Genomic DNA, 15,190 nt, shown 5'->3' on the forward strand with positions numbered 1-15,190 from the left:
GGATGAATTTTATGTTTTACAGATTGGAAACACATCACTAATCGTTTTTATGAGTTACTTTGGGAGTCGAGTTCACCGACCCCGTTTCATTGGCTGCGGAGCTCTGCTCGTCTGCCTAGCTGGATTAATCATGGCTCTCCCTCACTTTGTAGTGGGACAATATGACTATGATAAATCGTATTCAAGTAGGTGTTTGGTTGTATATCCTGAAATGCCGGGAAATGGGAAGTTCCCTGGGATTTTACAATAGGGCTTGGACGCTTGAATGGATGTAGGCCTCTGAAGATAGGGAGGCGGTCATTTTTTGTAGATTAAGCAATGGACTGTGGGTGGCAGTTTAGAAAGGATGGACAGATGGGACCAGAGAGGTTTCGATCAGGACATCGCAAGTGTCACTGTTTTCTTAGGACAGGATCTGCCAAAGTGGAGCCTGGCCTAAATTTCAGAAAGAAATGGACATTCATTTACCAGCGACTTGCGGCAGGAATGTTTATTTCAGAAAAAAATGAGTGTCTAAATAATCAAAGGGCAAAACAGGAGCATAAACGTTCATTTGCTGCCACAGGGATGTTCATAAAACGTTTACAGGCTTGAACATAAATATTTGTCAGCCATTTTATTTTATTATAGTATTTATACCACTTATGGCCTAAGTGGTTTACATTCAGGTTCTCGAGCAGTTTTCCCTATCTGTCCTGGTGGGCTCACACTCTATCTAATGTACCTGGGGCAATGGGGGATTAAGTGACTTGTCCAGGGTCACAAGGAGCAGCGCGGGGTTTGAACCCACAACCTCAAAGAGCTGAGGCTGTAGCGCTAACCACTGCACCACTCTAGAAATCAAAATGTAGTAAAAGTGAATCACATATAGGACAATGAAGCCATTGTGACATCACTGATGAGGTTGGCTCTTATTGGTGGAATGAGATATTATGATGTCACAATACCAACTTTGGTTATCAGAGACAGAAACTTTTCACACTATTTATTCAATTTTCTATACTGTTCTCCCAAGGGAGCTCAGAACGGCTTACATGAATTTATTGAGGTACTCAAGCATTTTTCCTTGTCTGTCCCGGCGGGCTCACAATCTATCTAATGTACCTGGGGCAATGGGGGGATTAAGTGACTTGCCCAAGGTCACAAGGAGCAGTGGGGGTTGAAGTCACAACCTCACTGTGCTACATAAATGTTTATTTTTCCTGACGTTGTCACAGAGCCTGGTATCCCTTGCCACCCACTTTAATGGGGGGCGGGGGGCGGTGATGTTGGTGGGGATATCAACCAAAAGGGGTTTAAGGATGTGACCTCCCTTAATTCCTTTAACAAGAGCACTTGTCTAACACCTAGACGTCCCAGGTAGCATGTCTAGATCCTGATGTCTGTCCTTTTGGACACAGATGTTCAATCCACTTTCCAAATGGGGTTAAAATGTCCATAATTTAAGCACCCCCTAGTCCCCCCTTGCCATGTAAATGTTCTTCCGTTTTATTCGTTCATATCCCAGCTTTGCAAAATTAAGATTTTTAGATAGTCATGAACTATGAACATCTACTGTATATACTCGAATATAGGACAAGATTTGGGGGCCAAAAAAATGGCCCAAAAATGGGGGTTTCATCCTATATTCGGGTCATCACCTGACCCCCCTCCTCGACTTGATGCAGGCCTCTGATAGGCTGGGACAGGAGAGATCATTCCCGTCTCCAGTCCCGACCCGGCCGATAAATATCATTTTTTTTAACCCAACCCCCCTGCACTCCTCCTTCTGGGCTCGGGGCTCATGGCATACAGGCACGCAGGACCGAGCTTCTCAAGCTCCCGCACAGCCCTGCGCCACTAGCAGAATGGCTGCCGCCGGTTCTCGTGAGACTCGCGGGACCTGGCAGCAGCCATTCTGACAGCAGCGCAGGGCTGCGTGGGAATTCGAGAAGCTCACTCCTGCGTGCCAGTGCGCCCTGAGCCCTGATCAGCGAGTCCTGAGCCCAGAAGGAGGTGCGCAGAGCAGGAGCGCGATCCTTCCCATACACCACTGGACCACCAGGGATAACTGAAAAGGTACACGGGGGGGGGGGGGGCGGTAAAAAAAAAAAAAAAGATTTGTATCAGCCAGGATGGGATGGGGGACGGGAGATGGGAGGGATCTCTCCTGGCCTGGCCCGGCATACCACTAGCCCACCAGAGGTAGAAGAAGAGGAGGGACAGGGTGCAGAGCCTAGTAGGGGAGGGCGTGAGGGAGAGGACACTGGGTGCAGATCCTGGCAGGGCATGGCACTTCAATATATTCGAGTCAACCATTTTTCCTCCTTTTGGGGGGAAAATTGGGGGTCTCGACTTATATTTGGATCGACTTATATTCGAGTATATATGGTAAGTGCGGATTTATGGAGTCCAAAACAAGAAAACAAGTTTCAAATTTATTAAAAATTTGTTATCCTGCCTTTTCAAAATTACAAAGTGGCTTTACAATAAAAAGCAAAAACAGGGTAATACAGACAAGTTAAAATTAAAAGCTAATTAAAATCTCATAAAGACGTGTACAAACTCATAAACCAACTGACAGGAAAGGAAAAGGGTAGAACTAGAATAAGTTGAAAGGAAAGAACATTTAAGAAAAAACAAGAGGTAAGGGGTACTAAAAATTTTTATTTTTTCCTTTTTCTGAGCTGCTATAATTGCCGTGGAGACTGGGCTAATGATCAGTTAAATTGTCCTTATAAGGTCAATCGTACTGCAAAGGCAGATTTAAAAGCATTGGGCCCCTTTTACAAAGCTACGCTTGCGGTTTTAGCGCATGCATAGCACGTGCTGGACGCTAATGCCAGCATTGAGCTGGCGTTAGCTCTAGCCACGTAGGCGGGTTTAGTGCACGCTAAAATTAATGCGCTAAAAACGCTGTTAAAGGAGCCCATTGGTTTTGAGCTGGTCTTGAAAAGATCTAACGTGTGGATCTCTCGCAGGTAAGCCGCTGTTGAATTCCAGAGCGGGGGGGGGGGGAGGGGGGGGGTGGCGGTAACAGAGAAAATATTATTGCGCATAGTATTAATCATTTTTAATGATGGAATTGGTCGAAGATTTTGATTAGATGACCGAAGAGTACGTTGAGAAGGGAGGAGAATTAGAAGTCTATTAATAAATTCAGGCTGCCCTGTTTGTCTAGTTTTGTAGGGGAGACGGTGGGAGACGGGCAACCATTGTGCTCTGACCATCAGAGGTGCACTAGAAATTTGGTGCCCAAGCTGCTTCTAGTGCAGTGAAGCAAAAATCATAAGGATTATGAAAGGCAAACATTTGGGTGTATCTTTCTGAACTTGTATTTATTAACTTTCTTGTAAGGGAATAAATCTTGCAGTTTACTGTAAATCGTCAAGGATTTCTGCATTCTTCTGATAAGTGGGCATTTATTGCTTTGCCTTTCGGTAGGGCTAAATAATTATCTGTCCACAAACCCAAATGAAAAAAAATTCAGCTTGATTTATCATGGTTTAACAAGAATGTGTTCTACATAAACATTTATCTGGCTTCTTCCAAAAAAGACGTTCCTTATTTTCAGCTGTATTCTTGTAAACCCACTTTAGAGCAGGCATCTTATACTGCAGCTGTATTGGCAAAGGAGAAGTTAGAAAGAATGATACAAAAAGGGTGAAAAACATCTGGGGGCCGAGGATGACCATGGACAGTAAAGCCTTGCATTGCAAGTAACTTGGTTTGCAAGTGTTTTGCAAGACAAGTAAAACATTTTTTAAAAACTTTAACTTGATATACAAACAAAGTCTTGCGATACGAGTACATACAGTATACGTGCGTCACATCATCACAACTGAGCCGATGGTTCTTCAATCCAATACCCGATAAACATCGCCCATCTGATTCCTCCCCTCCCCACAACAGGAACCTTGCTCATTTGCAACAACCCCAAAGTAAAGAGCTCCACGGGAACGGGGATGACGGGAATCCCGTGGGACCCACGAGGATCCCATGGGTTCCCCCTTTGGATTGCGGGGATCCCATGGGGACACCCCCTTGGGTCACGGGAATCCCATGGGGATGCCCCCTCGGGCCACCGGGATCCCGTGGGGACGCCCCTCGTGGTCTCGGGGATCCCGCCAGGTTTGATGCAACTCGATCCACGAGGCTCGTCTTCTTTTCCTACCTGCCCTGAAGCAGCACACATAGCCGACCGGAAGTCTTCCCCGATGTTAGCGCTGATGTCGGAGGGAGGGCTTAAGCAGATGTCTTTGTATTGTGTTCAAAAAAAAAAAAGGAAATGCATTTCTGGTTTTATTTCTACAGTGTTCAAATACTTGCTGACCCTTGCTGTAACTGGTGGGGATCCCCAAGCACCGTCAGCAGAGGACCTCCTCTAGAGATGGCCAGAACTCCCCTCCACCAAGCACAGCAGTCGCTGGCAACATCCATGAGCCACTGAGGTGCCAGCATCTGTGACTCAGGAACGCTACTGCTGCCTGCCAAGCTTGGCAAAAGGGACCCCCGGCCAACTGCAAAGGAAGTCCTCAGCTGACAGCTTGGGGGTTCTCAGCAGCTGTGTATTTATATTTTATATTTACATTAGAGGCTCTGGTAGAAACCCATATACAAAGTATGTATTCTTCCCAATTAATATTTCCAAATTAATAAAATGTCTTTGCTTATTTATAAATGGGTCTCTACCAGAGCCTTTAATTCAGTAGCATAATTAAATGAAATAACTATTTCTGAAGTTTCTAGGAACGGGTGGGGACGGAGGGGATTCCTCGCGGGGACGGGTGGGGATTCCTCGCGGGGACGGGTGGGGATGGAGGGATTCATCACGGGGACGGGCGGGGATGGGTGGGATTTCTGTCCCCGCGCAACTCTCTACCCCAAAGGCTATCCTTCAGCACCATTCCATAGGCCCCATACCCCCTGAGACTTACTTAGGTGTTTCCTAATCATTTAGTAGACTATGAAAGGAGCGGTCCTACTTCATTCCTCCCCCAGCTCACCCTCAGCACTGCTCCAATTTCAAAATGGTACCAAAGACCCCTAGTGGTAGTTTCGAGGTGTCAGGGAGTGAAACAGTCACTATCTATGTACATTTATGGAGTGGTCCTACCTAATGAATAAGGCTGCTGAATATTGGGTTTAAAGATAAGTGGATGAATATCGACTTCTCCCTGTTCCAAAATATTATGTATTTGCTTATATGTTTAATCTCCGATTCAATCTGACTGCTTTCATTTTACCCAATGTTATAGGTAAATCGAGCAATAAAACGGACATTTGTCAGCTCACGGAAACCAGCAAATTCCCCGATGAGGTCTGTAACAAATCTGCTATGAAAGGGATTCAAACAGTTCATGCCTTCCTGTTCATTGGCCAAATACTATTAGGGATTGGAGGCGTTCCCATTCAGCCCTTTGGTATATCTTACATTGATGATTTTGCTGCCAAGAACAATTCTCCACTTTATTTAGGTAAGACCAAAAATATGGGAACGACAAACAGAAAAGACGCTGAAATTTCAGGGGGGGGTTGTCAAATTCAAAATGTCATTTCTTTTTGTTTAAATTACTGTAACATTCTTTGTCCGAGGACAAGCGAACATTATGGCCCAAATTCTGTAACCAGCGCCTAATGTTAGGCACCTGTTTCGGAGGCGTCCAACTAGATAGGCGCCTATCTAAATTGAACAGCAAGCCCAATTACGCTTTTTAATCAGTAATAATTGAAACTTATGTGCCTATCAAGAAAGAGTGATTCTGTAACAAGGCGCCTCTAAAAATTTAGGCAGCCTTCAAAAATTTTATTTATTTATTTAAAAATTTATATACCTATACGGTTTCCATGGTAACAAGCATAAAATGTTAAACAAGCATACATAATTCAGGTGTTAAAAAACCAACACTCTTAAAAATGGTCGGTAAAAAAGTAGGCGCTATGCACGTTAGGCGTGGGCGTGGCTACGTGTTAGGCGCCTTATTGCAGAATCGCTGCTCTTAAGCGTGCTTAAGCGCTCGCATGGCCGCCTAACTTACATGTGCCTAGAGCTGGCCTATTTATTGGGCGCCTCCAAAATAGGTGCCACTGAGCGTGATTCGCTAAACAGCACCCAACGGTACTTGAATCGCACCTCACTTTCTGGCGCTTCTTATAGAATTTGCCCCTATATTCTCACAAGTGGGTGGCATCGTCCACGGAACCCAGTGTGGACAATGCCAAGTGCGCTGTCACTTTAAATTGTTAAGGCCGTGTCCGTACCGTCTGACCTGACGTCGGCTTGCGGGACCTGCAGTTCTTCGTTCTCCATGCAGCTGAGAAGCTATGGGCTCTTTTTACTAAGGTGCGCTAGGGCTTTAAAGCGTGGAATAGCATTGAGCTGGTGTTAGTTCTAGAAGCATAGCGTGCTGTAATTTCCTGCGTGCGCTAAAAACGCTAATGCACCTTAGTAAAAGGAGCCCTATGTCTCAGTGTTCTCAGTGTGTCAAATGTTTTCCTTTTTTCTTTTCTGCCTTCCCGTCTATTTTTCTTTTTATCATGTTGCTCGCTTCCTACCAACTGTGGTTTATTTATGACAACTTTTTTTTTCTTTTTGGCCTTCGGGCTACTTTGAGTTATTTTTTTCCTCCCCAAAAGCATTGATCTTTTTCAGCCGCTTTTCTACGTGAGACCCAGACAATTCAGACTTTTGACTTCCCGTCAGCCGTTTTCCCCTGGCAGGATATAAGTCGTGTAGCAGAATTTTAAACGGGGTGAAGGGGAGAGAAATGGTTACGTGGAAGACCTATGAGCAGCAATTTGCTGTAGTCTAGATGGGAGGTGATAAGGGTTGTGTTGTGTGCTCAGAGAGGAAGGGTCAGAGTTTGGTGATATAGAGAAAGAAACAACAGGTTTTGGTGGTCTGTTGATTTGTACAGAGAGAGAGAGAGATGAGTCAAAGAGCTCAAGGCTTATAACAGGCTACTGGTGCCAGCCAGGATATCTGAATCCCTCCTACACAAGAGCAGGAGCAGAAAGCACACAGGAAAAACAAAAAGGTCAAATGTGCCCTAGAGATTCTAGGTCAGCAAATAGCTAAAAACACACAGCATGGGATAGGCACGTGGGATCTCTTAGAGAGAGGAAGAGATAATGGTTACTGCGGATGGGCCATTTGGCTTTTATCTGCCGTCATGTTTCTATGTTTCTATATGATAAAAACATTTCAATACAAGCTGAATATCTTAAATAGATATATCCACACAAAAATGATATTCATCCACTTTCTTAATATCAGAAATTATATGCCACGTTTCTTTAAACGGAGAAAAAGAAACGTGGCATATAATTTCTGATATTAAGATACTGTATGTTTTTATAACCATAAAGCTCTATGACCTCACAATGCAGGTGGAAAGAGCCTTAGCCTATAGGAAGAGGAGATGCAAATATTAAGAGCCTTAGCCAATAGGGAGAGGAGGAGATAGTGGATGCTCTGGATGGGCCATTTGGCCTTTATCTGCCATCATGTTTCTATAACCATAAAGCTCTATGACCTCACAATGCAGGTGTAAAGAGCCTTAGCCAATAGGAAGAGGAGATGCAAATATTAAGAGCCTTAGCCAATAGGGAGAGGAGAAGATTGTGGATGCTGTGGATGGGCCATTTGGCCTTTATCTGCCGTCATGTTTCCATGGCTGGGACCCTTTGCTGATTCAAACGTAAATTTAAATGAGTGCCAATTAGCACTATCAATTGACTGTTGTTGCCCAATTATCAGCGCCAATTGGCTTGTTTGTAAAATAAATTGCACGCACAAATTGGGCACATACCCACATTGACACGTATAATGTTGGGCATCATATGTAGAATTAGGGTGTTTATGTCCGGTGTTATTTTCATTCTTCAATGCAGGCACTTGCCAAAATTTAGCCACATCAAGACTTAAGGAAAAATCTTTAGTAATCTTTACTTCATGGTTTTTCCTTAAATGTCCATTTCTTTCAATTTATTCTAGTTCTACACATTTCCCTTTCGTGTCAGTTGGTTTGTGTGTTATTGTACCCGTTTATAAGAACACTAGTCTTATAGCCCGTTACATTAACGGGTGCTAGAATATATATGTGTGTGTCTGTCTTTATTTTTTTCTCTCTCTCCTTAGTCGCTTTCTGTATTTCTGTCTGTCTTTTTTTTTTTTTTTTTCCTTGGCTGTCCACTTCCACCCCTTGCCTGCTCCCCCTGTCCATTCTCCCTTCCTTTTACCTCCCCTGTGTCCTCCACCACCCCATCACTGCTCACCTTATCCAGCAGAAGCCCTTCTCCCTGTCCATCATCACCTCCTTCCTGCTCCCCCTGTCCAGCAGTAGGCCTGTCTTCATTTTTCTGCCCCCCTCCCTGTTCATCAGCACCTCTTCCCCTGTCCATCAACCCTTTTTCTGCCCCTCCATTTCCGTGTGTTGCAGCATTTCCCTCCCACCCCCCTTCCCTGTGCAATATTTTCCTCCCCCCCCCCCCCCATACCTTTCTCCTGAACTCCATGCCCTACTTATGTTAAAATGCTTTCCGGGTTTCTGTCTTTTTTTTTTTCCCTTGACTGTCCACTACCACCCCTTGCCTGCCCCCCCTGTCCATTCTCCCTTCCTTTTACCTCCCCTGTGTCACAGCTCATCTTATCCAGCAGAAGCCCTTCTCCCTTTGTTTTACCTCCCTCTGTCCAGCAGTAGGCCTGTCTTTATTTTTCTGCCCCCTCCCCTCCCTTTTATCTCCCCAGTGTCACAGCTCACCTTAACCAGCAGAAGCCCTTCTCCCTTTGTTTTACCTCCCCCTGTCCAGCAGTAGGCCTGTCTTTATTTTTCTGCCCCCCCCCACTCCCTGTTCATCAGCACCTCTTCCCCTGTCCATCAACCCTTTTTCTGCCCCTCCATTTCCGTGTGTTGCAGCATTTCCCTCCCACCCCACTTCCCTGTGCAGTATTTTCCTCCTGAACTGCATGCCCTACTTATGTTTTTTTTGGGGGGGGTTGGCTGCCGCGGCCTGCAGCCGCCGACAGCCGCCACGGCCGACATCTGACTCGGGCTGCCGCGGCTGATATCCGACTTGGGCCGCTGCAGCCGACATCCGTCTCTGTGGGGGGGGGAGGAAGAGAGAGAGTGGCTGCGTCTTTGAACAGGGAGCAGGACAGAGCGTAAGCCGCGCATGCGCACTTCCTATGTGTCGCTACAGCTCACAGAAAACCGGCGCACACATAGGAAGTGCGCATGAGCAGCCTAGTGTTTTATTATATTAGATAAGAATTGCCACAGCTGGGTCAGACTAGTGGTCCATCGTGCCCAGCAGTCCGCTCACGCGGCGGCCCTCTGGTCAAAGACCAGCGCCCTAACTGAGACTAGCCCTACCTGCGTATGTTCTGGTTCAGCAGGAACTTGTCTAACTTTGTCTTGAATCCCTGGAGGGTGTTTTCCCCTATTACAGACTCCGGAAGAGCGTTCCAGTTTTCTACCACTCTCTGGGTGAAGAAGAATTTCCTTATGTTTGTACAGAATCCATCCCCTTTTAACTTTAGAGAGTGCTCTCTCGTTCTCCTTACCTTGGAGAGGTTGAACAATCTGTCCTTATCTACTAAGTCTATCCCCTTCAGTATCTTGAATGTTTCGATCATGTCCCCTCTCAATCTCCTCTGTTTGAGGGAGAAGAGCCCCAGTTTCTCTAATCTTTCGTTGTACGGCAGCTCCTCCAACCCTTTAACCATCTTAGTCGCTCTTCTCTGGACCCTCTCGAGTAGTACCGTGTCCTCCTTCATGTATGGTGACAAGTGCTGGACGCAGCACTCCAGGTGAGGGCACACCATGGCCCGGTACAGCGGCATGATAACCTTCTCCGATCTGTTCGTGATCTCCTTCTTTATCATTCCCAGCATTCTATTTGCCCTTTTCGCCGCCGCCGCCCTTTGCGCGAACGGCTTCATCGACTTGTCGATCAGAACTCCCAAGTCTCTTTCCTGGGGGGTCTCTCTAAGTACCGCCCCGGACATCAGCCTTTAATTTAACTTGTCAGTATTACCATGTTTTTACTTGTTTATGGCAAAGCCGCTTTGTAATTTTGAAAGGGCGGGATAAGAAATTTTAAATAAACTTGAAACTTTTACTATGACGCACTAGCCAATTTAGGGCGTGCTATACGCTATGGACGCGTATAGCACGCCCTAAATTGAGGTAAATCGACTAACATGCCTTAGTAAAAGAGAGGGTTACTGCATGAGATTTTCTAATAACAATAAAAATTTATAAATAAAAAAAAAAAAAAAGAAGAAGAAATTAACTATTCTTTCTGCGGCCCTCCAAGGACCTACAAATCCAAAATGTGGCCCTGCAAAGGGTTTGAGTTTGAGACCACTGTTGTAGAGGGATGGGGGAAGGGAAGGGGGGTGCGCGGTAGGCGGGATCAGGGAAGGAGCGAGGAGGGCAGAGGTGAAGGCGGGGGGGGGGGGCACCACCACCCCGGGCGTCTCTCAGCCTCACTATGCCACTGTCTCTTGGACGAATTTTGCTTTCAATGGAAATAAAACCCGGATGTCTCTTTCTTCCTTCCTTTTTCTGGAGCCAAATGGCCACCCTACATTCAGGGAACCCAAAATGGTGAGAAGAGCACTTGCTCTGATTCCGGCAGCCTCCTTTCACTGTCAGCCCCCTCCCCAGGGTCCCGCAGCCCTCTTAAGTCTGGACACTGGCTCAGTTGGCCGATGGCCATGCACTAGTTGAGGTTCAAATCTCCCAATATTCAATGCCGGTTGCTGAAAACGGCCCAGGTTGAACACTGGCAGTAGGAAGTCATAGCCCTGTTTGCTGCCAGCTGAATATTGTTAGGGAAGGGGGGGGGGGGACTATTTTTAGACATAAGGATCACATGTATTGGAACTGATTCTAAAAAAAAAAAGTAGGTTTATTTATTTATTTTTAAAATATCTATACCGTTTTTTTCCAAAACGGTTTACCAAAAGTTACATACGTAAAATTTTATAGAAATCAAAACTAGATAGGAACAAAACCAAACAGATTCAATCTTTCCATAAGGTCAGTTGCTCCAAGAAATGCGTCTACAAATACTTGGGTTTTTAACATTTTCCTAAATGCGTTCCTGTCTCTACATTTTCAAATTTGACCAACCAAATTCTACAACTTAACTCCTGAGAGCAGACGGGGCAGGGCTGCAGATCTGTGCAGGACGTGGGCAAAATTTATTGTGACAGAGTGGTTATGTGCAGGCCCTTTTGCCGGTCGGGGGACCCGACGCGGTCCGTGTTTTGGACGGACCTTCGTCAGGGGTCCATGGTAAAAAAAGGAAAACCATGTCTGGTTGAGGCAGTTTGATGAGGCGGGTCCCTTGATTGGTGAAGGGGTTTGCATGTGGTTGTTTTGTCGCAGTGAATTTTGCCTGCGTCTTGTGCAGATCTGCAGTTTTGTTTTGTTTGCTCTTGGTTGGTTTGTCACTGCAGTTTAGGTTGGGGCCTCCCTTCTTTCCTTGTTTTGTTGACAACTTAACTCCTGCACATGTAAAAGTTGTGGCATTCATTTCCACGTATTTAGGGTTAGCCTTCGTTTTCAGCAATGCCGAACTTTCGGAGCGCCATGGATCTTATTTGGTTGATACTCAGACATCAAACCCTTAAAAGAATTCAGGGATCGTACCATATAAAAATTGGTGACATACCACAATTGGTTTGTCTTGAATTCTAAATACAACTGGCAGCCAATGCAGTTGTCGGAGATATGGAATAATAGGCTCATATCTTGTTGTTCCAGTTATCAATCGAGCCGCAACATTCTCTACCCTTTCTCTATAAAATACAATGGAAACAGGTCAAATACACACCTGAATTTTAAGCGTGAATTCCACCAGCTGGTGTAAATGCCAATGGCTAGACTGTGCATGCAGGAATTAGGCACCTCCCACACGCCTTACACCCGACACACTCCTGTCAAGTACGCCCCATTACATACGGATTAGCGCATGACTGGGAAATGTGAAGCTGCGTCAGGCTTTTCTCAATCTCCAGCCGTGGTGGTATTAGCTCTGGCACTCATAGAATTCCTATGAGCTTTAGAGCTAATGCCGCTGCGGCCAGCGATAAAAAAGCATAACAAGGATTCGTATAAGGGGGGATACCGTCAGTGTTTAAAAAAAAATGCTACCTAATGGTGGCTGGTGCCTTTAATCACATTAACCTGCCTTAATGTGCATCGGTACATGTTGACACATGCCATAAGTTGGTTTTTCTTCGTGAGTCAATGGAGCAATATGCTGAAGAAGTAGGATTTAAGCCCAGTCCCTCCTGCTCTCGCACACTTAGTCGTGTTCATGTTCCTCTTTGCGCTTTCACGCCTTCTTGCGCACGCTCGCAGATGTACGCACAAATGCTTGCACGCTGACGTGCACGCTCTTGTCTTTATCGCTCTGGCTTTTGTGCAGGGGCGGCTGAGCAATAGCGTGGCACTGGGATAGCCACGCGGAGCCTTGTTCAGACAGAGAATTTTCTCCTGATTTTGCGAGGAAGGAACGAGTTCTGAGCAGCTGCACTGGCTAGCAACGGAACCCCGAGTAAGGTTTAAATTTGCCTGCCTCTGCTTCAAAGTACTATACGGCCTGACCCCCAAGTACATAACGGACCTTTTCGCATTTTTTAATAACAAACTCAAGAGAAACACACACCCAAAACTCATTTCCCCTCCAGTTAGAGGCTACAAAATAAAAAAAACACCACGAACACCTTCTCTCTCACCAAGCAGTCCTATGGGGCAAAGACCTAGACCGGGGGTCGGCAACCTGCGGCTCCAGAGCCGCATGCGGCTCTTTTCCACCTTTGCTGCGGCTCCGGTAGTGTGTCACGCAGGCATGCAGCTTAAGTCCGGCGTCGCGGCGGGAAATAGCCATGCTGAGCAGTGAGCTCAGCACATACACAGATGAAAGCCTTGCTTGCTGATTGGTCCGGCGGCCCCGCCCCGCCGGACCAATCAGCAAGCAAGGCTTTCATCTGTGTAGTGCTGAGCTCACTGCTCAGCATGGCTATTTCCCCTGCGACGCTGGACTTGTAAGGTGCCTGAAAAAGAAGTCATCCTGGCCGGGGTCGGTGTCATGCTCCGGAGATCTACAGCCTTCCTATATCCCTCTCCCTTCTACCTGCTTCCGGCCACATCCCCTGCTCCGCGGCTCTCTTCGGCAACTCAGCAGCAGCTTCTGACGTCGGGGCCTACCCTCTGCGAGTCCCGCTTGTTTCAACTTCCTTTTTCCACAAAGGCGGGACTCGTAGAGGGAAGGCCTCGATGTCGGCAGCTTGTCTTGATCACTGCTGCTGACGAGTTGCTGAAGAGAGCCGCGGAGCAGGGGGGTGTTGCCAGGTGCAGGTAGAAGGGAGAGGGCCAGATGCAGGACTCGTGGGTGAAGGAGCAGAAGAGAGAGGGGAGGGAAACAAAAGGAAATATTTTATACTGGGCTGGGCCGGAGTGGAGGGAGGGTGGGAAGATTCTAGCTACAGGGTGCAGTAACAAAGGAAAAGGGGGGGAAAGCTGAAAATGGAGATAGTGACACAAAGAAGAGAAAGGGTAAGCAGGACCTACTGAATAAGGATAGAGATACAGAGGGGACATGAAGAGGAGGTGAAATAGAGACATAGAAGTAATGCTGAAAAAGTGGGGGGGGGGGAGATAAAGACATTGAAAGGGCAAATGGTGAACATGGCGTAAAGATAAGGACAGAGACAAATGAAGATTCTGAAAAAGTGGTGAGATAGGGATATAGGTGAGATGGACACAAAGAAGGGTGATGCTGGAAAATAGGTGGAATGGTAATTCTGACAGACACAGAAGGGAAATGCTGGATCAAGGAGAGATGGGGCTCAGGCTGGATGGAATGAGGAGAAATGCCTTGTTGGCCCGGAACTTCCTCTCCTACGTCAGAATTGACGTCAGGGAGCGGAATGCTGGTCAGCGCAACACTTCTGCAGGGAAAGCTTGGGACGGCGGTGGCTTGGGGGCTGTTCCCCGATTGCGGTGGCAGCAAACCGAGTGGCTTGGGGGACGGCACGGAGACAGAAAGAAGGGGGAACAGGGAGACAGAAAGAAAAAGTTGGGGGAGAGAATGAGGTCTGGAGGAGAGGAAACATACAGGAGGCTGAAAGAAAGGAAGAAAGATTGGATGCACAGTCAGAAGAAGAAAGTGCAACCAGAGACTCATGAAATCACCAAATAGCAAAGGTAGGAAAAATGATTTTATTTTCAATTTAGTGATCCTGTATATAGCATTAAGATAAGAAACAATATATGCAGTGTTAGATTTGTTTTATAATGGTTTTGCGGCTCCAAGTTTTTTTTTCTTTTCGAAAACGGGTCCAAGTGGCTCTTTATGTCTTAAAGGTTGCAGACCCCTGACCTAGACCAACTGCTTTCGCCCACTACATACGGGGAATTCAGGAAACGCCTAAAAACATACCTGTTCCAGAAATACCTAAACAATTGACCCGCGCTCCCTCTCCCTCCCCCTTCCCTATTCCACCTGAACTTACATCATTGTTAGAAATATAATCTGTTATCTTCATCTTATCGTAACTTTACGTTGCTATTTATCCCCAACAGGTCCTGTCGGACATTACCTACTAAAATGTACATATTACATTTTTGCTCAGCAAATTGTATTTCTATACTATTGCCTCCTGAGGTCTCTGATCTCTATATTTCCTCTGAATATCTACTTATTGTATTTCGCTGAATGTCCAGCACTCTTGATTGTAAACCGCCTAGAAGTCGCAAGATTGTGGCGGTATAGAAAATTAAAGTTATTATTATTATAATAAAGCAGATTCTGCCATCCTGGTGTTTTCATCTAATTTTGGCTTAACCGATAGACCTTTCAAAATATTAATGGAGATGCTGGAAAACTAGATTTGACTTAAAAACAAATATTGTGCACAGGGCCGGATTTTCCTATAGGCTAACTAGGCTTCAGCCTAGGGCCTCAAGATCCGTGTCACATTTTTTATAAAGGTTAATACCAATAACAACATGTTTCATTTAACATATTGATATATATCACAGTAATGATGTATTTTATTATCTCTCATGTAATTTACAAACTTAAAAATGGGAGGTGAAAGGGCCTCATAAGTGGAATAGCCTAGGGCCTCTTTTCATCTCAATCCGGCCCTGATTGTGCACATCCATTGTTTGTATTTAATAAGATAGTC

The 15,190-nt window shown here is 45.9% G+C and overlaps 1 protein-coding gene across 6 annotated transcripts in view; it reads left to right on the forward strand.

The window, feature by feature from the left end:
• SLCO2B1 (solute carrier organic anion transporter family member 2B1) overlaps window positions 1-15,190 on the forward strand; it is a 139,056-nt gene that overhangs the window by 32,899 nt on the left and 90,967 nt on the right. For all 6 annotated transcript variants that reach the window (XR_004539737.1, XM_033947387.1, XM_033947391.1 and 3 more), the window contains 2 exons: window positions 23-185; window positions 5,238-5,456. Coding sequence is in view for 5 of the 6 variants with exons in the window: in XM_033947387.1 (XP_033803278.1) it covers window positions 23-185; window positions 5,238-5,456 (382 nt within the window). In the remaining variant the exon portion in view is untranslated. The remainder of the gene's footprint in view (window positions 1-22; window positions 186-5,237; window positions 5,457-15,190) is intronic.

The sequence above is a fragment of the Geotrypetes seraphini genome, chromosome 6 (assembly GCF_902459505.1).
Source record: "Geotrypetes seraphini chromosome 6, aGeoSer1.1, whole genome shotgun sequence".
NCBI classification, from domain to species: domain Eukaryota; kingdom Metazoa; phylum Chordata; class Amphibia; order Gymnophiona; family Dermophiidae; genus Geotrypetes; species Geotrypetes seraphini.